This window comes from Rousettus aegyptiacus, unplaced genomic scaffold (assembly GCF_014176215.1).
Source record: "Rousettus aegyptiacus isolate mRouAeg1 unplaced genomic scaffold, mRouAeg1.p scaffold_m13_p_10, whole genome shotgun sequence".
In the NCBI taxonomy this organism is placed as follows: Eukaryota; Metazoa; Chordata; class Mammalia; order Chiroptera; family Pteropodidae; genus Rousettus; species Rousettus aegyptiacus.
Genome location: NW_023416285.1, coordinates 84,568,217 through 84,589,948, shown reverse-complemented (window position 1 = coordinate 84,589,948; position 21,732 = coordinate 84,568,217). Strand labels below are relative to the sequence as shown.

Genomic DNA, 21,732 nt, shown 5'->3' with positions numbered 1-21,732 from the left:
TTGTGTGAAATCATTCATTACGAATTTTTTTTTCCTGGTCTTTCAGAACAAGGGAAAAGCAATCTGCATGTAACGTCATCGGAAGATGCAGAATGTCGCAGAACCAAGGGACGCCTTCCTAATGGGAACACTCGCGTTCCAGCTCCCAAGACTTCCCGCAACATCCCAAGGAGATACACCCTAGGTGGGCCCCGAAGTTCCAAAGAAATACTGGGAATGCAAACATCTGAGATGGATAGGAAGAGAGAAGCTTTCCTGGAGCACCTGAAGCAGAAATACCCCCATCATGCCACAGCAATCATGGGCCACCAGGAGAGGCTGAGAGACCAGGTACTAACGTGCTGGCATTTCCCTCTGCAAAGGTCTTTCTTTAGTCAACACGAGGGAAAGCGAAGTGACCTTCAGTTTAAAAGAGACACAGTAGTTGAGGGGACTGTGCCCACCACTGAGTTGTTTCAGATCTCGGGAGGAGAGACCTAAAGAGTGTGCAGTTCGCCCAAAAGAGGGTCCCCAAGGTCAACCACAAATACATCTAAGGTGCAGGCGATAACTGAGTAAAGCGTGGGATGATATGTCGTGCACCCCGTTAGCACAAAGTGCTTAGCACGGCGAACAAATAAGTGAATGAATGAATGAATACAGAAATGCATTTTCAGGGTAAAACAGAACACAGAGGTGTAAACTTGTGATAAACCCCCTTTCCTTAAGAAGCTGACGTTAGAGTTTCGTTTCTGCTCACTTTTTTCTTTTTAATCACAGATGTTCTCCTTTCGAATGCTTGGCTTTGTGCTGTCTTCGGCTACCTGTTTTCTCAGGTTATCTTGACAACTGCACAGATATCGCCTGACTGCGGCTCAGGATGTTTTTGTTTCTTGGCTATTTGCAATTACTTTTTAGCAGGCAAGAGATGGGAGGCCTCCTCTGTGGACCTCATGGGCCTGTTATCAGATTGACCTTTCAGGATGGGGAACATAGCAAAGGAAGAGAAGCACTTAGTGATTTGCGTGGTCGGGGAGGAGTGCAGGCTGTTATTGATTTCTTTCTACGCTCCAGGTAGAGAGGCAAGCGCAGTGTTTTAAGTCTGCTGTCTCGCTAGTTAGTTAGTGACTGAAGTGATGTCTAACTAACTCAGCTTTTGATCATCCATGGAAGTGGAGATTGACATCAGCCTGAATAATTTAACTCTACGCTTTATCCCCAAACTCATTTTCTCCCATAACTTCAACCGTCTCATCTATGACATCTTTATCAGAATGCCTAAAAATGTTACATGCGCTTTGTGGACTATTTATTTGCTTTTTGTTCACATCACCAAAAGGGGAAAAGAAACAGGAGTCCTGGTTGATGTAGAGACGAGTGGGTTAATTCTTTGATAATTAAGGAAAGGAAGACGATCTTTTCATTTCAAGCATACAGGTGTACCTCGAAGATATTTCAGGTTGGGTTCTGGACCACTGCAGTAAAGGGAGTTGTGATCGTTTTTGTGGTGGAGGGTCTCACCTTCAACTTGTAAACGATATAACACGTGTGAAATGCAGTAAAGTGACAGCAGTAAAGAGATCTGCCTTTATTTATAATACCCCTATTTTCTATTTGAAAATTTTACATATTTTTATTTGTTCCCATTTTTATTGCAATATAACTGACATACAACAAAAATACCATTTTTTTCTATTCCTAGTAGGGTTACTATCCACTTATGTGATGGACTCAGTGCCTCTCTCTATGTCATTTTTTTGTGAGGCACCATATTTTATACAAAGCAGTTTAGATCGAGGAAACTCACTCAGAGTAGTTACGATAACACAGTTTGCTCAGGAAAAGTTGGAATTTGAATCCGGAGAAGCCTGAGCTTAGAATCTTTGTTTTTTCCGCTATTCTGTAATTTGAAGATCATTTCTTATAGAGTAAGGGTCATGGTGACTCTGTGTGTGTGTGTGTGTGTGTGTGAGAGAGAGAGAGAGAGAGAGAGAGAGAGAGAGAGAGAGAGATCATGATCATGGAGACTGGTCAGGGAGAAGGAGCCTAGAACACTGATTATATAAAAGTTAAAATATATTAATTTTGCTGAGAAATATTGAAGTTAGTCTGTCAAAATAGTAGATTTTCCATGTCAGAAATGTTTAAGTTCTTATCATTACTGTTATTATTTGTGATGTCATAATTATTTGCTACTAGTATGATAATGGTGGTTTTGGTTAAAACTCTCGTATGGGGATCCTAAGTATATCTAGAAGGTTGTAAAGGGTGTGTGGTGTCATGTGACAGGGACTAATGAGTGTAGGTTAGTGGCCTCAAGCTCCTATCTCTTGTCACAGACATAGTCTAGCCATGGTTGGTCAACTGTCCCTTCGCTGGTAATTCGGAATAAATTTTTGTGTATTACAAGCTGACCATCCAAAAGGAGAAAGATTTTGATGCACTGATCTGTGTTTATATTTTTCATTTCACTGCTTTGTTGCAAATGAACCCTGATCAGCATTGTAAATCAGAGAGAAGCTTAGGTGATGGTTTATGATATTCCTATGAATAGCACTTCATCTAAAGCCTTTTCCATTCTTTTTCTCCTACCCCCCATTTCCTCTTTCCTTTCCTCTTCTCAACAACACCCTTTGTTCTGCCTGACCTTGTGACAATGGGTTATTCCAGGTTTCCTTTGCAGGAAGGTACATGACCAACCATAAGGAGGGATTCAAATACAACTCTGGTGCACTTCTGCAAATTCTAAGTCCTGTGTGCTCTTCTGGGGGCTGTTTTCCTGGCCGCCTCCCAGAGAAGTGGCCTTAGTATGAAGAGTGCCACGGGGGGAGATCACGAATAGACACTGAAAATGCTGTATCCAGCACCTTACTCGAAATATCTTGGTTTTACGGGAATTTAGGTTCTAATCCCCCGGCGTTAAACAACAGGAGAATTAGAGCATGCCTTATGTTTCGAAATTTAAACACTGGAAGATTCATGGTTGAAAACTTAAATATTTGAGTCTTTGAAATTAAGTGAGTCAAGAATTTTCTTTTGGTCTTAAGTTATTGAAAATCTAAGAGGTTTCCTTACCTCCCTTCTACTGTCTTCAAAAAAATACAGACAACCAGTATTGCAGTGGAATGCTTATCTGCATAATGGGAGTGTCATCGTTACTGAGTCCCCGTCATTCTTGTGTGGGGCAATCAGACTGTGACCCACATCACGTGGTGGCTTAGGGTTTGGCCCTGGGGTCAGGCTGGACTGACTTGGAATCCAGTCCCCGTCATGTACTAACTGGATGATTTAGAGCTGAGGACTTAATCTTTCTCTGTTTCAGTTTCTTCGTCTGTCATCACAGCATTATTCTGGTTTACGGTGTCCAAATGAAGAGTCTCAGAGACTCTATTTTCAAATTAGTATTTAAAGTTATTTTACTCCTTTGTTAACATATATTTGAGCATGCAAAGAAGTTTATGTTTTCCATTGTCAGAACAAAATTGTATTATATACCTGAAACTTGTATTTGTCCTTCATGAAAAGCTTAAAATTTGGATTTCTTTCACTTATTTATTCTCTCTATATATATTTGGCATTTACAATGGTAAAGGCATTGTGAGAAATACAGCAATGAGGCATGACCCCTGCCTTCAAATTAGTAAAAAAAAATAAAAATAAAAATAATACATTTATGTACACAGACGAATCTGTCAAGATTCAGCTCAAACGTCACACCTTCTGAGCTCTTCATAACATCTTGCAATACCTTTACTTTAGAATCTAATCAGGCCTTTACTGTACATTTCTTATGTTTCTTTCTCCTGTCTAGAACATGCTGTAAGAGGGCAAGAAACTTGTCTTAGTTGCCTTTGTAAGCACAGTGTGTAAGGGAACACACAACCTGAGCTAGGCATGATTGGTTTTTGAATGAGCCAATATTGAATGAGCCAATATTTCTAATACAATTAACATGTGGTAAGTACCATTTGAGAGTTTTAGACAGAGAGAGGTGGTGAGTCCAAGAATTATGAGATCGACTGCAGTTTGAACAGCCAGAAGACTCAGAGGCGAAGAAGCTCACAACGCCAGCATTTGAATCAAGGGCAGAATTTCCAGTTTGAGGTCTTTCCATTGTTGACGTTGGTATTTGCTCCCTCCACCTTCAATTATTCTAAAGTTTTGATAAAGACTATGTAGACCACAGTGGGTTGAGCAATAGAGACATTTCACTGTCTTTTGTTTAAAAAGATGGATTGTATTATTGAATTGCAAAGCATCTGAGATAACCAAAGAAAAGAGATTTCTGTATGTATTTTACATTGAAAGAAAGTTACTTTTCTGAAATAGCTTAGTTCAAAAAGTTCAGCATTTTCTCACGGCCATGGTTGCTGTGTAACTATACAGTTTGGAAATATGCTTCTTTTATGGCTTTACTAATAAAGAAACGTGTCCGGCTGGCCTCTCACCTGCCCTAACTGGCTTCCCACTCCTGGACTCAGAAATCCTTCTGAAGATAATTTTTCAATCTTTATTCCCAGTTACCCACAGGATTTCTATGTAACTAATTAGGCATATAGTATCTGCTTTGTGGTTACAGTTAGTTTGTGTGTATTCTCATCTCTAATGTGATCGAGCCTTAAGAGGAAAGAATAGTATACATTTTGACTTAAAAGTCTGATGTGTTCTTCCATTCAATACAGAGAGTAAGAGAGATATGAAGGAGCATTTTCCTTTAACTCGAGCATCGTGGAGGGCTGAAATAAGGGGATGAGACCGTGAACAAGGAGACTATCTGAAATGGGATCACTGGAGCCAGGAGGCCTCTTGTCTGGCTTCTTTCCTCAGCCCAGGGCTACGCTGCTGTCCGAGTACCACTCAGGCCTCCCCAGTGTCCACTCATCGACCAGCCTCTCCTTTGAGTTTCTATGGAAATAGCACTGGGCTGTTTTCTCAGTGCCCGTTAGCTTGGCACCACTCGCCGTTGTCCACTGCGGTCCAGTGTATCTGCACCGAAATGTAACTGTGCTGTCAGTGATGAAAGCGAAAATAAGAAAAATACCTGTCAGTCTGTTTATTCATAAAATCCCCAGTTCTGCTTTAGTCTACTCTTTTTTCCCCCGCTTTAACAACCTCTAAAGAACTTATTTCATTGGCGAAGAGTCGTTTTATGGAATTTGGAACTGGAAGGTTTGGTTCAGACTCAACATTATCCATTCTTTCGACCGGTATCTCTTTTTCATAGATATACACTTAATTTTTTCAAGAATTGTAGAAAACGACACAGTTAAAAACAGAACAAGAGAAGTCTTAACTGCATTTGAATCAGAAGACCTGATCTTAAGAAGCAAACACTACTTCAAGTTGTTCTCTCAAAATGCACTGAAAATAATTAGGGGTATTAGCAAGGGAAAGAAAGGGGCCGGGCGGGGGGACCCTCCATCTTGAACAAAACAAGGAAATGATCAGGACCCATGGAGCGGTTTTGGGAGACTAGGGAGTGTCTGGTGGAGGCCTGGTGTGCATAGACTGTAGAAAGAAAAGTAGAGTTAAAGAAGGAATGTTCCACCAACAGTTTGTATGATCCTAACCTCACCTTCAGTAGACGAAACCTTCTGGATGAAAAGCTGGACTAAGAGAGGAGGCTGTGTTGCCAGGTCATAGCACATCCAGTCACAAAGCCTGTGATTTCAAGGGCTTTGCTCTGCGCCTCACCAACGTTGAATGCCGCAGACTGAAGGGAAGGGTGACGTGCTTTTAGGGCGAAGCAAGTAACATTTTTGTGGAAAGGGCATTTGATGTCACAGACCAGAGAAGAAGGTGCAGGGTGCAGCTGCAGACTACTCGCTTCCACATGCCAGTTTTCAGTAGCTAGCTGGCTCCATCCAAATGTGATCTATAATCAGAAAGAAGCCAATAGGAGATTGGTGTGTTCATCAGGATAGTCTTAATTATGCTGCATAACAAATAAACCCTGTGGGGTTTATTTTTGTGTGTCTGTGTATGTGGTATGATACTAAAATGTTTTATTTCTCACACATACAAAGTCTGTTTAGATAGTTTTCTGAAGAAGATGTCTTTGCAATGACTTAGTGATTCGGGCTACTTCCATCTTGTAATGATGCCATCTTAACATGTTAACACGTGGATTACAAGTCACATGACAGAGAAGGGGAGCTAATGGATTGTGCGCAGGCTCTTAATGGATTGTGTTGGCCCAGAAGTGGCATATGTCATTTTCCTTCATTGTAGCACTTGGTTCTAGCACCTGCTGAAGTGTTTGGTTTATCCAGATTTTAGCCGTGGAATCTAGTTTAAGAAGGACCCTGGCCCCCAATTTACTTATATTAACTCTCTCAAATACAATTCATGCTTTTATCAGCTTTGTTGCTCGTAGCACTTTAGACCTGTGTGTATAATAGCATCAATCACATTTATACGTGACATAGATATATTAACATGTATTTATACCTTTGTGTAGTGGCATCTCTATGACTTATCGTTGATGACTTTAATGGCGTCGTAGCAGAACTCCTCTCACTGGATTACTCCTCAGGCTGTTGATCTCACGGTATCAGTTTATACTTTGGGGGATAGATGTAGTCCCTTCGTCATGTCTGAAAAAATCTAAATTAATCAGGTTTTTGTCTATCGCATTTGTCTTAATCTTAATCAACCTATATATGTGAAAGTGTTGGAAATTCACAAATGTGCGTCTGTATTCATGGATGGATGGATGGGTGCGCGCGCGCGCGCGCGCACACACACACACACACACACACACTTGCAAAGCCCGGAGGGTGAGGCTAATGGAATTGCAGGTGCACTAGGAGCATAAATGGTTCACTGAGTGGAGGGGTTAGGTCATGGCGAATATCTGGGTAAAAGGCTAGTGTTGTAGAAGGAGTAGGTTTTGAAAAATTACACAAGTTTTATAAATAAATAAATACCTAAATAAAAAGTCGATAAATTACAGTAAAGGAAATAGATCAGATAAGGATTTTCTCTTTAGAGCTATTAATTTATTCTAATCCAAAGGGGAAAATGGTGGGAGAATAGCCATGCTTAGTAGCAGAAACGTTTTAGCTTTCGAGGTAATGACTGAATATGCATTTAGAGCAATTTCTTACCTGAACCTTAAGGGAAAAGATAACAACTTGGCGATTAAGACATCTAATACAATGTATGTGGAACAAATAGTAATAAGTCATAATAGGAAGAGGGAAGAAAAACCCTACATCCTACATAGATTGCCATGAACGTGGAGAATGTTAGATAAGTATTTAGCATTTCTTCAGCACTGTTTTCTCAGCTACTATTTATATGGGTGAAAAGGTGGTGAAAACTACACGGAGAATATATAATTGACATCAGCTAAAATCGTGCCTATTTCTCTTTACACATATTAGTATGTTCCATCTCCCCAGCAGCCCTTTGGGGTAGGCACTGTTATTAACTCTCCTTAACAAAATGGGAAACCGAGTGCAGAACAGTTAGGTCCAGACCAAGGTGACATAAGGAGGAAGTGGCAGTACCAGGATTTAAATCCTGTTCTCTGGCTGTGGGGACCTTACTCTCAACCCACAGATTACACCTGCTCTCTAACGAGTGACAGAGTCGAAAGACGTTCTGAAATGCTGAGGAAGTTGGGGACCAGTTTGCCCAGTGTCAATTCACAGGAAATGTAGCTGGTGATCCTGGGATGGCTGAAGTGCTAGTCTCCTATTTAGACTGGCCTTTCATAATTCAGGGAAGGAAAGGAATTTGGCCCGAAAGACACAGTGGCAGAATAGTGGTATCTTAGAAAGGTAAAAATTGAGAAAATGTGACTCTCGCCACAGCAGCATCTCCAAATGGAAGGACTGTGGTGTCATAATAGAATAACTAGTTATATTTAGAGATTTTATATTAGTGTATATGTGAGTAAGTGTTTAATGACCTACTAGAGACCTGTGAATAAAGAATGTGATAGGATTGAAAGAACCAGTATAAAAGAATTTCTTGTTCTCAGAAATTCCAGGTAATCTTGGCTATGTCTAAGGGGAATCAGAATGTGATTAGAAATAATAGCTAAATTTGGGTATGATGAAAAACAATAGTAAACATACAAGCAGAAGGAACAGTTTAATACTTAAACGGATGATGCTACTCAAAAGACCAGATAAAGGACCTAGCTTGGAGGTGTTTCCCAAGGTCTGATATCTTGAATTGCAACTTCAAAGATGTTGGAAGTGCACTTCAGAAGATTTAGACTATTCCAGAACAGAACGTGTTGTGCTAGGGACCAAAGTCAAAGGGTTGCAATTTTACTTGGCAAAATTAACTTCAAGTTAACATCAATCATACAAGATAGAGAAAAAGAGAAAAAGATTTCTAACACATGGCTTTTGATCCGTGTTTAATTGGGTGTCATCAACCTCTGTGCTAGCTTTATTTTAATTAGTGTTGTGGAATAGCAAGAGAACACATTTCGAGAATGACGCTGTCTTAGGAAGAGCTCTGCGAAAAAAAACGAAAATAAGATTCTACTGGAAAACCTGCTTGGGAGTACGTGGGAAAGTGAAGGGGAGTTAGGAACCGAGGTACAGCTCATGCAGCGGCAGGAGACGCCTGGAAAATGGTAATCAGCAAAACCTAGAGAAAATTGCCACCAAATGAGATGGAAATTTCAGTATTGAGGAATCCAAAAAGACCAGTGTGATTCAGTCCAGCACATTGATGCAGAGCTCATATTACAAACGTCTAAATTGTTCTTCCTCTCCTCACTCATCAAGCTCACTTCTTTGCCATTTTTCATCCTTCCTCCTGCAGGTGTTTTTTTGGATTAATTCAATGAAATGGTTATTTATCAGGGATCTACACTATGAGCTTGGCATTGGGCGGAGTTTAAAATACTCACCCTGTCAAGGGTACCTCCTTCTATTGGGAGGGGTAGTAACTTTAGGGTTTGCTATAACTGAATGTATACTTCCTGAGACACTCAGCTGTGTGATTGTAGGCAAGTCAGTCCATTCCCCTGACGTGTTTTCTTAGTAGAAATGAGACAGGCAGTAGTACTATGGTGATGAAGATCGTATGCGATACTTTGTCTCCACTGTAATAGCTGTCGAATGCTTGCTAAAACTCTTCTCAATAAGGGGAAGACACCCCACTTGGGGAGTCAAATTCAGTACGTTAGGGCAGCATGAAACAGGATGCATTCTAAATTACAGTGATCTAGACCAGAATTTTGTAAGAGCACGTCCTGCAGAATCCTAGATCCCCAGGCTGTGAATGGCTATTTGGGGAACAGGGAGAAAGTTTCTAATTTGGGGACATTTCTTGGTTAACCCAAGTTAAATGAAGTTCTGCTTCGCAGAACTGGTCAGATCTTTTACCGTGCTAAAGGGCACTGTGAATCTCAAGTGGAGATTCGGGAGTAGGTGGGTAAGGAATGAAATATATAGGGTTTCCCAAACCTATTTGAACACAGGATATTGTTTGGGGGGCTCGTGTATTATCACACACATTAGATAGTGGTGGTATGTACCTCAGAAGTTTGCTGGATTCAAGTAGAGGAAGGTCAGGTTGTACCAGATCTTGAAAGTCAAGCAGAAAGTGTAGCCTGACAGATGCAGGGCACCTTTGTAGCTTTGAGTGCAGAGGTGGAATAAAGCAGAGTTTGCAGGTTAGCTTTTCAGCTATGTGAAAAGCCTGGCTGCTGGCCTGGGAACAGTTGTGGTGTCCAGGACGCAGGCAGAAGACCAAAGGTGGTGTCTGCAGAAAGGGAGCTCAGCCACAATTGAAGGAGGACACATCAGAGTTTCAAAAGAAAAGTGGGAAGGACTCGGCGACTGGCCGCAGAAGGGTGAAGGTACGAAGGGCTGCAGCAGGTGTGGCAGACGAGGCAGGAACACCCGGCAGAACACCCCGGGATCTGGATTCTGGTTCTGGCTCTGTTCCTACCAGGGCTGGGACCCTGAGCAAGTCACTGAGCTCTCTGGGCCGTGTGTCCATATGGTGTGAACTACTGACGGACTAGGGAGTTACTACTGAAATAAGATCGGTCACCACCACGGAGAGGAATGGTGGAAGAGGACTCCGCAGCGCCAATTAACTCATGGCCTCTGCCGATGGGGATGGAATTGGGGAGAAAAAATCTAGTCTGCAGCTCAGTGGATTTTTCAACCAAACTCTGTAGTGTCTTCCTTTTAAAACACTCTCAGATTTGTCCTCTGGGGGCCTCGCTTTAGCGCCCACCTCATTTTGCATTTTCATCAATGCCTTTGTCTCACCAAGCCTGTCCTTTCTTCTTCTTTCCCTTCCCCTAATCCGAGATTTTCAAGGGATTTGCTGCAAACAAACCCGGCGCATGTGTGAGGGTGAACTGTGAACATTGTGTATTGTTGTGGGACGATCCGGTGGAGCTTTGAACTGAGGCATTGGTCTCGACAAAGTGTGGAGTGGGGTGCAACGCACAGCAGTTAAGAGGCTTCACATCCTATCATGCCTGCACCAAAGTATTTCGGGATTAATGGAATGCGCAAGGACTTTGCTTCCAGGGTATTTACTGAGATCACCGCGGGGCAGTCAACAGTTCTGCGCAAACAGCACCAAGGTCCTGAAGGGAGAGCCGGCGACCTGGGCTGTGGAGAGTGGCTGCGCCTGAGGAACGAATGGCTTGTGTGCGCCGTAATGACTGTTGACTGATTTTCTCTTTCGGGTCCTCCTAACCCCCTTCCTTTCTTTTTTCTTTCTTCTTTTTTGGGCTTAAACATTGCAACTGGACCAGGACATTCTGTGCTGAATATTAAAAGTGTGAGAACCACTGCGTTTCCAAGTCCAGTGTGTACCTGTCCCATTTCCATGATTTTCCGCCCCCAGTTACTCCATACAACACCTGTTTTAGTTCTAGTTAAGCACCAAGAAGTGCCCATACAAGCTTCTAGAGGGCAAACGTCTTTTTTACACTCTCTTGGGTTTATGTTTTATTAAGTTTTTCAAAGAAGCAGTTTGCATTTACTTTTTCAGATTGTTTGCTTTTATCTTATTGTTTTTCCTTAGTTTTTGAAATTATCTGTTATTTTATAGTTTCTTAAAATGAGTAGTAAATTGATTTATTTTTTGTACTTGTTGCATACAATTACTGACACCAATTTGGGCTGTGCCCTTCAGTTTTGTATGAAATAATTCCCGTGTCATTGCTTTTAAGAAAGTTGAAAACTTCAATTTTAATTTTTTTTTTTGATTTAAGGGTTGCCGAGAAATATTTCATTGTCAGGTAGTTGAGATTACATAGTTTTATTGGATGTGATCAGAGAATGCAATCGGTATAATTCTTACTTTTAAATTTAAGGATTCGTTTAAAATTTTTTTTTTAAATAGTCAAATACACATTCAGTGTCTCTAAGTGTTGCGTAAATATTCATGAAAAATTATCCGTTTTATATTTTATATACACATACATGGGCAGTGTACACACACATCCCCATCCACATATATCTATAGACGTATAGCTACATATCAGATTTGTTTTTGTATCACTCATTTCTTCTCGGTCCTTATTTTATTTTATTTTTCTTGTGCTGTTTATTTTCTTTATAATTTTATTTCTTATCCTGTTCTTGAATTCCTCAGATTTTTTGCTTTATGAGTTTTTAGTTGCTTTGTTGTTTATTGCAAACAGTTTTATGATTACCATCTCTTCTTCATAAATTGTGTCTTTTTTTTTTTTACATTATGAAATGACCTCTTTATTCTACTTAGTGTTTGTTAACTTAGGATTAGTATTATCACTTGCTTTTGATTGCATTTATCTGGGACTTCTTACCCATCTATTTTCAACTTTTTTTTATTATTATTAATAATGAGTATATTTATAAGGAACTAGATATAACTTGGTTTTACTTTTGTAGCCCAATCTATTAGGCTTTGTTTTTTAATGGGAGAATTCAGTCCGTTGATATCTAATGTCAAAACCAGTGAACTTCATTCTATTTCTCCATCTTAATTTGACAGCAAATATGTCTGTTCTTTATGAAATACTGTCATTAAGAAATACTAAACAGTTACTGGAGTTTCCATCTTGACAAGGTGTATTTGAAATGATACTAGGTACCCCAAGTGGAAGTGACTTTTGGAAAACTGTAGGTAGAAGATGACTGGAACTAAGCCAGAAAACTAGACTGGATGGATACATGTTGGCATGATCTGCTCTAGTCAGGGTTCTCCAGAGAAACAGATTGGTAGGCTAGAGAGAGAGCAAGAAAGAGAAAAAGAGAGAGAAAGAGAGAGAATGAGAACTGATTGATTTAAGAAATTGGCTCACCCAATCGTAGGGACTGGTAAATCTGAACTTTGCAGAGTAGGCCATCGGACTGGAAATTCAGGTGCGGTCGATGTTATGGCCTCGAGTCCAAGACCTGCAGGCTGGAAATTCGGGCAGGGTTTCTCTGTTACTCTCTTGAGGTGAGGCAGAATTCTTTCTTTGGGAACTCTTAAGCCTTTGCTCTGAAGCTTAGCCACAGTATGGAGCGTAATCTGCTTGACTCAGAGTCAGTTGATTTAAATATTTATCCCATCAAAAATATTCCTTCACAGCAATATCTACACCGGTGTTTGGCCAAAGAGCTGGGCACCATAGCCTAGCCAAGTTGACTCATAAAATTAGCCATTACCTCAGCACCGTAGAAAAAGTTGATTAAATGCATAATTTCTAAAGGGAACTACAAGTACAAACAAAACAGAGCCAAAGTTCAAGGGCTTAGCATTAGGCAATTAATTACCACAGTTAGTTTCCATTATTCACTCAGAAATCTAGGTATCCTCATTCTTTTCTTGATATTTATAGTGTGTTCTTGACTTACAAAATGTGTACTTTTGTTTTTCTTTTCAATGTTTGTCAGTTTTTCTTTAGACTAGAACTTCAGGTCGCAGGCGTTTCTTGAGTGTCTGCTGTTTCATTAGCCTTCTCTCCATCCGGGTGGTCTGTTTGCCCTGGGGTTATGAGTCGTAATGTGTTTATCTTACTCTGTATGGTCCTTACAGGACTCCGTACAACCTACGGCTAAATAAATACCACGACTCTACTGTCCCCACTATGCTGGTGGACCATCCAGGTCTGGACTATTCCAGACCCATCCCGTGTGTTGACCTGATATATCTGGGAGGATCAGCAGGGTATCTGTTTACCCTTCAGAGTCCAATGTGTACTTTCAGGTTAGTCTACCAAATATATCCTTCCAGCGTGGCTTAGTTTACTTAAGATTGTAGTATCTCCAGTGATGAGCAATTTTGTTAAACTAGGGATCGGAGTGCCTACTGGTTAAGCACACACATTTTGGGTTTAAATATTGGGTCTACTTGGGTTCACACCGCGACTCCAACACGTAGTAGCCAGTATAAACTTCTGCAAATTACCCAACCTCTGTGAGGCTTACTTTCTCCCTCTGTAACATGGGGGATGCTAATCGTTCTTACATCATACTATTGTAGGCTTAAATGAGATAAGAACTGGTTAATTACGAAAGTATTATTTTTTCCTACTCAAAGTATTTTTTACTATGTGACGACTTTCCAATTCTTGGTTTTTAAGAAACAGAAATTCACGTCATAAATGATTAATTCCGACCTCTTTCACTAGTTATTGGTGTTCTTATATTTTCATGGGCTTTTTCAGTGAACAGTTTTCTATGTCTTTTATAAAATAGGTTTGATAAACAAATTCAAGAGAAAGAATCTTCTTTTTTTAATTAAAAAGATTTTTTTTTTAGGCGAGGCAACTCTTGGTGGACCTCACAGATTGCAAGGACCTTGTCAGTTTACAATCCCTTATTTTTTATTTATTTATTTTGACCTACAGCACCTGGTCTTTAAGAGTAAGAATCTTATTTACTAAGTTAGACATAGGTACCTCTGCCTTTGCTAAGTTTAGAAAATAGTCCATCTACATGCATTTATTGAGCTTGGATCTGGTTAGTGTGGTGGTCAGTACCTATCAGGCAATCACAGTATTATTAAAGCTTAGTCTTGCTTGATGTTTTCATTTTGGAACCTTAGGAAAAATCATTACTGGACTGGTCATCTCTAAACAAGTCCTGGCATTTCTGCCCAGCCCCCTCATGTGTTGATTTATTGCCAAGATTGTTGTTGTCCAAAACTTTCCCCACTCTAAATATTTCAGCATTCTCACATCACCATAGTGAGGTCATCGTTGGTCACAAATTCTTCTGTAATCTTGACCTCTCCCTAACTGCTTAAGAGTGGGTAAATCAGGTTGCTTTCATATCTGAGTTGTTTCTGTGACAATCTCCATTCGTCTGACTTTAGATTCTGATTCTTCTCAATCTCTTTTCCAAGCTTGAATCCAGTAAGTTAAAGCCGAGATATTGTAATTTCCTAAATAACCCAAAGGGAAGATTTGGCATAATCAATAACCGCTCTGACTGCTGAATCAACTTTGGCATGCTCCTCTCTCTAATGAAACTTTGAAGAATAACTATAATCGAATAACCCATCTTTGGATTTCACTGTATAAAAGCCTAGATCTGGTAATATCTTGTTTTTGTTTGTTTCACGTTGCGTGTGTGCCCCACTGGGTAAAGCACAAGTGTGAGCTTCATCTGGGTGTATTTTCATCTCACAGAGACGGTAATTGAATCTCTGACAATAGTCTTGCCTCTGAGGAGTGTTCCAACTCAGCCTGCTATATTAAACCAGGCTTGTTCTTGGTTCCCTTGGAAGGTAATGTCCCATCTGTTGACTGTGAGCTATGGCAATGCAGAACTCCCAGAACAGTTAGAGGAGGGAACCCAAAGCATTTACAATTCTTTCTACGGAAATAGCCTTTCTGAGCTTTTACCTCTGGTCGCTCTCTTGGCATACACCTGGGGAGACTCGGCAAAGTGTAGGGGTTAATCTTTGCCATCTGACCTCTGCGGACAGATGCCACCAAGCCTGTTGCACTTTGCAGCAGGATCCATGACAAGTTAAAGCGGCTTCACTCTCAGCTACTGCATCCAAGACTGCCATGTTTTGGCGGAGCCTGATTGAGGCTCTCAGGTGCTTCCCAGCTCCCCGCTCAGTTCCACTGAAGAACTTCGCACTACAGCTTTTGACAGCCATTCGATAACATCATTATACACTCATGGGTTTGGATGAAGTCGCATTCAAACCTTTCTGGTACCTCAGGGTCATTAGTCTTGGATTTGGGAGTAGTGAGGTGTGTTTGCAGTAAATTTAAAGGCGAGGGCAAAGAGTGCTGAGCCCAGTGTCGCCAAGAGGGGTTCGGCACAAATTTGGCAGAAATTTGTCCAAAGCTTTATGCAAGCATCAGGGGTTCTGTAACACTGGGGATAGTGAAAAGAGAATGAATGAAAGATTGACTGTTTTAGAGAGCCTATTGACCTATTCCCAAGAAAAGCCAAGAACATTGATTTTGATGTTGTTCTGGTAACATGTGTAAGCAAAGACAAACTTAGAAAAGATGTCAGTATGTTAGGAAAGAGTTAAAAAAAATTCTCAACACTTTCTACCACCTACCTATACAAGAGAAAGTGTGTGTGTGTGTGTGTGTGTGTGTGTGTGTGTGTGTGTGTGTGTGTGAGTACGCTGGCTCAAACACACACATTCCATCAAGGAACCTGTTTTGCAAGTTTTGCTGGTAAAAAGCAGGAAGGGGGTTTCTGGAGAGCTGAGTGGAAAGCCTTAGAAGTATCGATGGAAGGTTTTTCAAAACCTGCCTTTTCAAAGTAACTTTATCCTTCAGAGAGAGGCACATGTGCCACACTGTAGGTTTTTCTTCAACCGATTAAGTGCATTGTTAGACAGGGAGGGGCACATTAACGAATGCCTATAATTTTGATCATTGTTTTCTGCAAAACAGCTCAGGCTTTGAAAATGAAGCCATCATTCTTGGCTACATTTTTGCCAACAGCACAAATTATACCGTGCAGAGATCTGAAGCCCCTAAAAAGGTTTCATTAATGAACGATTTCAGACGATTGTTTAAGTCTTCGCCTGACAGGTAATGTTGGCAAGTAGACAGGTGGGGTTAGGGTTTCCATGGAGATTTATGATGTCATGCTTGAAAGAGCATGTCAAGACAGCCAATTTAACAAGTAGCTACTCAGAAAGTCCTATAGGCTAGGAGTAGGTTTTATGCAAATAACAAAGAGTTTCACTGGGAAAAGCTGCAAAAGAAAACAGGAGAGAGACATGGAGGGGGGAATTTACCTGACAGCCTGGACGGATGACCCTGGAGTTCATTAGAGACGAAAACTTGCAGAAGAGGAATTCGACTTTCTAGTTTAACTTCTGCTTCACCTGTGGAGCTCCGAGTACAGGTAAATATGTGTTTTTTTTTCCTCTAAGTTATTGCCGAAAATTATTTGGAGCACTGAGGTCTGTTTCTCTGCATTGTTCTCTTGGCAGGAAGAACTGAATCAATAAGCACAGCTTTTCCACACAGAATGTTCGTGCTACAGGGCTGTTTTCGTCAGGGCTTTTTTATTGAATGAAATGAGATTTTTTGAATAGAGCTGAAAAACAAGGGGCGCATTATGTATTCTGCTGATTATGCCCTGTTTTTAACGCTATAAAATGCTGTAGATAAGGGTTAAAAGGACAGTCTGAGACTGAAGATACTCTATGCATTTGTGGATTATTCCCAGATATTGTTGTTGTTGTTTTAAACTCTTAGAACAGACCTGAATTGAGGCTACATGTATTTCTGTATTTTCAAGTTCAAAAATGCCAGAAATAAAACCCATGGAATATTGCAAAGACAGTTGAGTTTATGACCATTACACTTTTTTGGTGCGTGTGTCTGTCTACTTTTCTCAGGCATTTTATAAGACTAGAAAAATATCCCATTTGAGATATGAGAGTTTGTGGACTTCAGGGAAGCAGAACTTATAAATTCTATGGAGGCCGATCAAGTCTTCTAGGATAGGACCAATGGTTGATAAAGGTAGTTTTTAAACCGTGCCTTCCAAAGGGAACCTCACTTTGATAGGACGGTTTTCTGTTTACATCAGTTACTAGTGAGACTGAGTAAACAGTCTTGCTAGCGATATGGATGTGATAAAAATCACTAAAGATAGCTGTAGACCTGCAAAGTTGACTTAAAGGGGTTAGTTTGGGGACATCAGGCTGTGATGTGAGTGAGTAGTTAGGCTCGCCAAACTTAAAAAGAGATGAAAAGCATATTTTCTTCTTTCATACGCTCTACAAAAGTTTAAAGCACAGAGTTAAGAATAATTTAAAGATACTTACGAATAGGAATTTGGGCTTTTGAAACCAAAACTATCTAGGAGCAAGCAGGCACACATTAATGTATTTTTTAAGCAGTTTAACGTGTGAGAACGTGGACCTCCTGAAATCTGCAGGTGGATAAATAATGTGGATTTAGCGCTGAACTGATACTCAGATTGTTGTGTTACCACGGCGATTGCAGAATAGTTGAGTGACAACGTGCTAACCTGCCCCTAACATCGGAACATCAGAACGCCGGGGTTTTGAGTCACGGCCTCACCACTTACCTACAACTTTGGGAAAGTGAATGAATGTCTTTAAGCCTTGATTTTCTCCTCCATCAAATAGCGGAGATAATAAGACCACTGTGAGAATTAAATGACAAAATCTTTGTAGCACAGATCTCAACGTTCATGTTTTACGAGTTAGCAATTTTTAAAATTTGCTCGTCATGTGGCACTGGACTGCTCATAATGTGTTTTCATATCCTTTATCTTATCATTGCAACAGCCCAGTAATATTAGCAGAATTTTTTTATTCCGCCTTTACAGGTGGAGAAACTGTGGTCCAGAGAGATACTGAAATATACAACACAATACATTATCCTTCTATATTTCCTACTATTATTTTTCCCCTCATTTTAGGGGTCTTGAGAGAAAAATCAGTGTGTTACTGAAATAACTCCCAGCAGCAATGATTATTTCTATAAATTAATTAAAATACAAAAATGTTAAGAGTGTCAAAGGAGCTAGGGTATTCATGTTTTTACATTAATTACGTCTGTGACACTTTTTTCTAGATAAGCTACAGAAGTAGGATTAATTTTCTTTTAACTGGAGCCTATTGATAGGAGCTCAAATTACTTCACCAGACTTACAGTTTTAACTCTTATCTGTCTCTGATGTTTCTTGGTCCTGGAGAAGAGGCAGGTTTTGCAGGACAGGTATCCTGAGCAGGAAACTGGTCACCCAGGGTCGTGGGAACCACCCCAGGAAACTGTCCGGACATGCTGCCTTCTCTCCTTTTGTATCCCAGACTTTGGCACCTCCCTCCTTGTCTACAGCCCAGAACCAAACAGCCCATAATTATATTCTACGTCCGTTGTATATGAGACAAATATGTTTTTCATTGTGTTATTTTTAGCAGCAGTGTTTCTAGCCAGAGAAAAACACTTTATTAGTTCCAAGATTTTCCTAACAACTTTTTCAATATTTTGCACGTTTTCCACATCAGATTGTTCAGAATTGTTCAGATTCCGTACTCCTGGAAGAAGGCTCTTAGCAGCAGGAGTATTGGGGAGTCTCGCTGACTAGGATTCTAAAGGCATTCTGATTTCTGAGCTGCTGAGGCCAAACTCATTCTGTCCCAGATACTGTATGAATTAATCGAATGTGGTGATATAAATGGCATCAGGCTGTGGTGGGAATTCTAGTTCTCGGCCCTGGTCGGGGGCACTGGGAAAAGCTCCGGCTATCTCAAGGGCAAGATCTGTGAGTCTGAAGGCAAATATTTATTCCATTCAAAATTTCAATTTCAAGTATGAATTACAAAGCAGCAAGTTTAAAGTAGAAAAGAAGTCATGAGATCAAACAGCCACAGGGTGCAAAATTCCGAATAGGTTCAGACTCACTAATGAATAATATTGCTATACGGTTTTTTTTGGTACCCACAGACCCTGTTTTAGAAATGCATTAAAGCTTTTTATTACATTTAATTGTTGTATGATTCAGAGATTATATGCCGATTAATAAGCAGTGATTGTATCTAGAAGCTGGCTTTGCGCCTAGCAGGGTTTAGTGAAGGTCTGTTGGGGCAGATGCTCTAGGCGCAATGATTCAAGGGCCAGATTGTCTGGGTTCGAATCCTGCCTCCATTACTTCCTAGCAGCAAAGGTTTTCCATTGAAAACCTTTCTGTTTCAAACAAAATGTAGCATCCGCATTTAAAAAGCCTCTTAGTCACGGAATTCGTGATCCGTAAATATTATATTTTTCCCTGTTAAAAACTTTTGGGAATTTCCATGGGAATGGTTTCTTCAGGAAGAAAGGCACTGAAATCTTTCAGTTGAGGAACTGGAATTATCACTTCCTCCTAGACAAGCTGTGCATAGAGTTCTTCTGAGTGGGAAAGAAGTGGTTTTTAGAAGCTTTTTATAGCTTGGGGCTTATTGCTATTTATCAATTTATCTTGATTAGAAACACTCCAGTTTTGAAGCTGATGGGGAGTAGTTTGCAAAAATCTTATTTCCGGAAAAAAAAAAGGTCATAGTGACAAACGGTGTCGTCCCAGACAACGTTGTTCTTCTCCTCGGACGCGTGGCCTCTGAAGGGACAAGCAGGCAGAGAGAGGAAGGGCATTCCTCCTCCAGCAATCGAGATTGCCAGGGCCTTTCTTTCCTCGGCCTTTTTTTAAGCAGTTAAAAATGTAACTAGTGGAAGCTAAAATTCCTCAGGTGACCTGTATTGGGGACCTGTTTTTACTGTGACTCCTGATACACCATCCACGACTCGGCTCTACCTATGAGTTTTGACCATTTTGTACTTCACGGTGGAATTTCTTGAGAAGTTTTTCCAATTTCCACGATCTTCTTGTAAACTTCCCAGCTTTTGCATTTAACTTGTCACTAGTGATAAGAGAAAGTACAGGGAGAGGGATTTTTGTTTTTTTTTTCTGGCGGAGTAATATCAAGGTAGGCAGGATTCTGAGGTTACTAAATCCACTAGCCCCCTATAAAACCAAAATGACAGGTTCTCCTGGGTTCATGGTGACAGTTGTGACATCTGGGCAGCCGGAGGCTGTGGCGGAAAGAGTGGAACACAGGGCAACCTTAGTTAGGGACCAGCATGGAGACCAGGGTGAGCTTTATCCTAATGCCAGGGGGGGTCCTGCTTTTGCATCATAACAACAGACTTAAGGCAGTGGAAAGAATTTCGATCTACTTATTTGTATGAACGACAAGTGCAAATGTAAAATATACACATTTGGAGAAGTTCCGTCGCGATCTCCCAGAAAGCAGATTTTACGTGGGGCCGTGACTGCAGTCGTCCCCGGGAAAGGCAGGCGATAGCTTTTGTGGCCTCTTCTTACCGCCCTGGAATCCTGCATGGTGGTTCCACTTCCCACCCTATGTGCTGTCACTCTGTACCCTTCCCTTTCACTCCTGTCCCCTTGCTCATGATTAAGCAACAGAAGTGATAAAGGTGCCTCCGGACCATGGTTTTACTAAGTTAGTAAATGCGGGTGATCACGTTGGCCCGATGGCGGGGCCGTCCTCAGAGCTCTGGGCCCTCCCTGCCTGATGGCACAGGAGGAGGGAGCAAAGACCCCCTCCCAGAGACGTTAGTCGTCTGTCCGGTGGCCCTGTAAACCACTCAGATAGAGCTTTCTTTGGCCTTCCTACTTGCCACTCAGAAGCAAAGCAGGTCTCTGCCTCGCACGTGTTCTCGAATGCCCGAGAAAACAGAGGTGGGGGTGGGCATTTTCAGTCTTTGTCACTAAGAGTGTCGGTAAACACCTCCCAGAATGTCACGTGGAAGTCAACTCACTTGATCATACTGTCATTGGTGAGGTACATGTGCTGCCATCGTCATTCCGCCTGCTCTTCCAGAGGGACGATTTTTGAAGAAACCGTCTGTTTGAGTTTTGCTCTTGGAAAAGTCGCATGGGCTCCCTTCCCCTTTCGCCGTTATTTTATTTGGATTCTTTCCCTGGCGACGTTTTACGATTGCCGGGGAAAGCGACTCCGGAGAATCCCCTCCTAAAGGGCAGTGTTCAGTGTCCTCTCCGTGGCACGCGTGTGCGCGTGTGCACGTGTGTGCATGTGTCTGTGTGTGTGTCTGCGTTCGTGCCGGTGGGAATGGCGCACACTCCGATTCGAAACGTCTCCCTTCAGAGCAGTGACAGCAGCGAACCCCTCATCTGTTAACTCGACCCCTCTTAACTGCCGCTCCGACCGCGTCTCCTGCCTCTCCGTGACGCGCAGTGTTCCGACGGCCTCCTGCGAATCGGTACAGTGTGTCGGCGCATCTGAAGGACACATTCCCAGACGTCAGATTCCCAGCTTATTATTACTAGTTTACTAGGATTACTAGGGTTGAAAGGTATTGACCAATTTCTCTGAAAAGGTCTTAACCAGTGTATTGTGTCACCATGACTGAGAGTGTGTTACAGCACATTCTGGGGTTATAGTTCAGGGCAGTCATGACACCGTATGAAATACACCCTATGTGCAGGTACGAACACGTGGCCGAGTTATATTAAATAAATAATACAATTTACAGAGCAGCATAGATAGCGTAATCTGTGTGCTAATCTGTATATTAAAGATTCCTAGAATGGTGTCTAATAAATCAGAGAGGACTAGTGGGCTAGCGAGGAGAGAAGCTTTCATTTCGAACTTCGGGACTTCTGTACGGTTTATATTTTTATCATCTGCGTATAATACTGTACATTTTGGAAACTAGTTTACAACAAAAACACTTGTCTTAGGATGTAACTTGTGTTCTTCCAGGTAGGCTGGGAACGTGACTTTCTCCGTCTCATA

General features: G+C 41.2%; 1 protein-coding gene across 16 annotated transcripts in view; it reads left to right on the top strand.

Moving 5' to 3' along the window:
* The window catches only part of KIAA1217 (KIAA1217 ortholog), a 636,400-nt gene that overhangs the window by 375,006 nt on the left and 239,662 nt on the right, over positions 1-21,732 (top strand). For 15 of the 16 annotated variants that reach the window (XM_036228119.1, XM_036228121.1, XM_036228129.1 and 12 more), the window contains one exon: positions 47-330. In XM_036228119.1, the coding sequence (XP_036084012.1) occupies positions 47-330 (284 nt within the window). Of the gene's footprint in view, positions 1-46; positions 16,281-21,732 lie in introns of those variants that run through there. The other variant, XM_036228125.1, reaches the window with a different exon arrangement.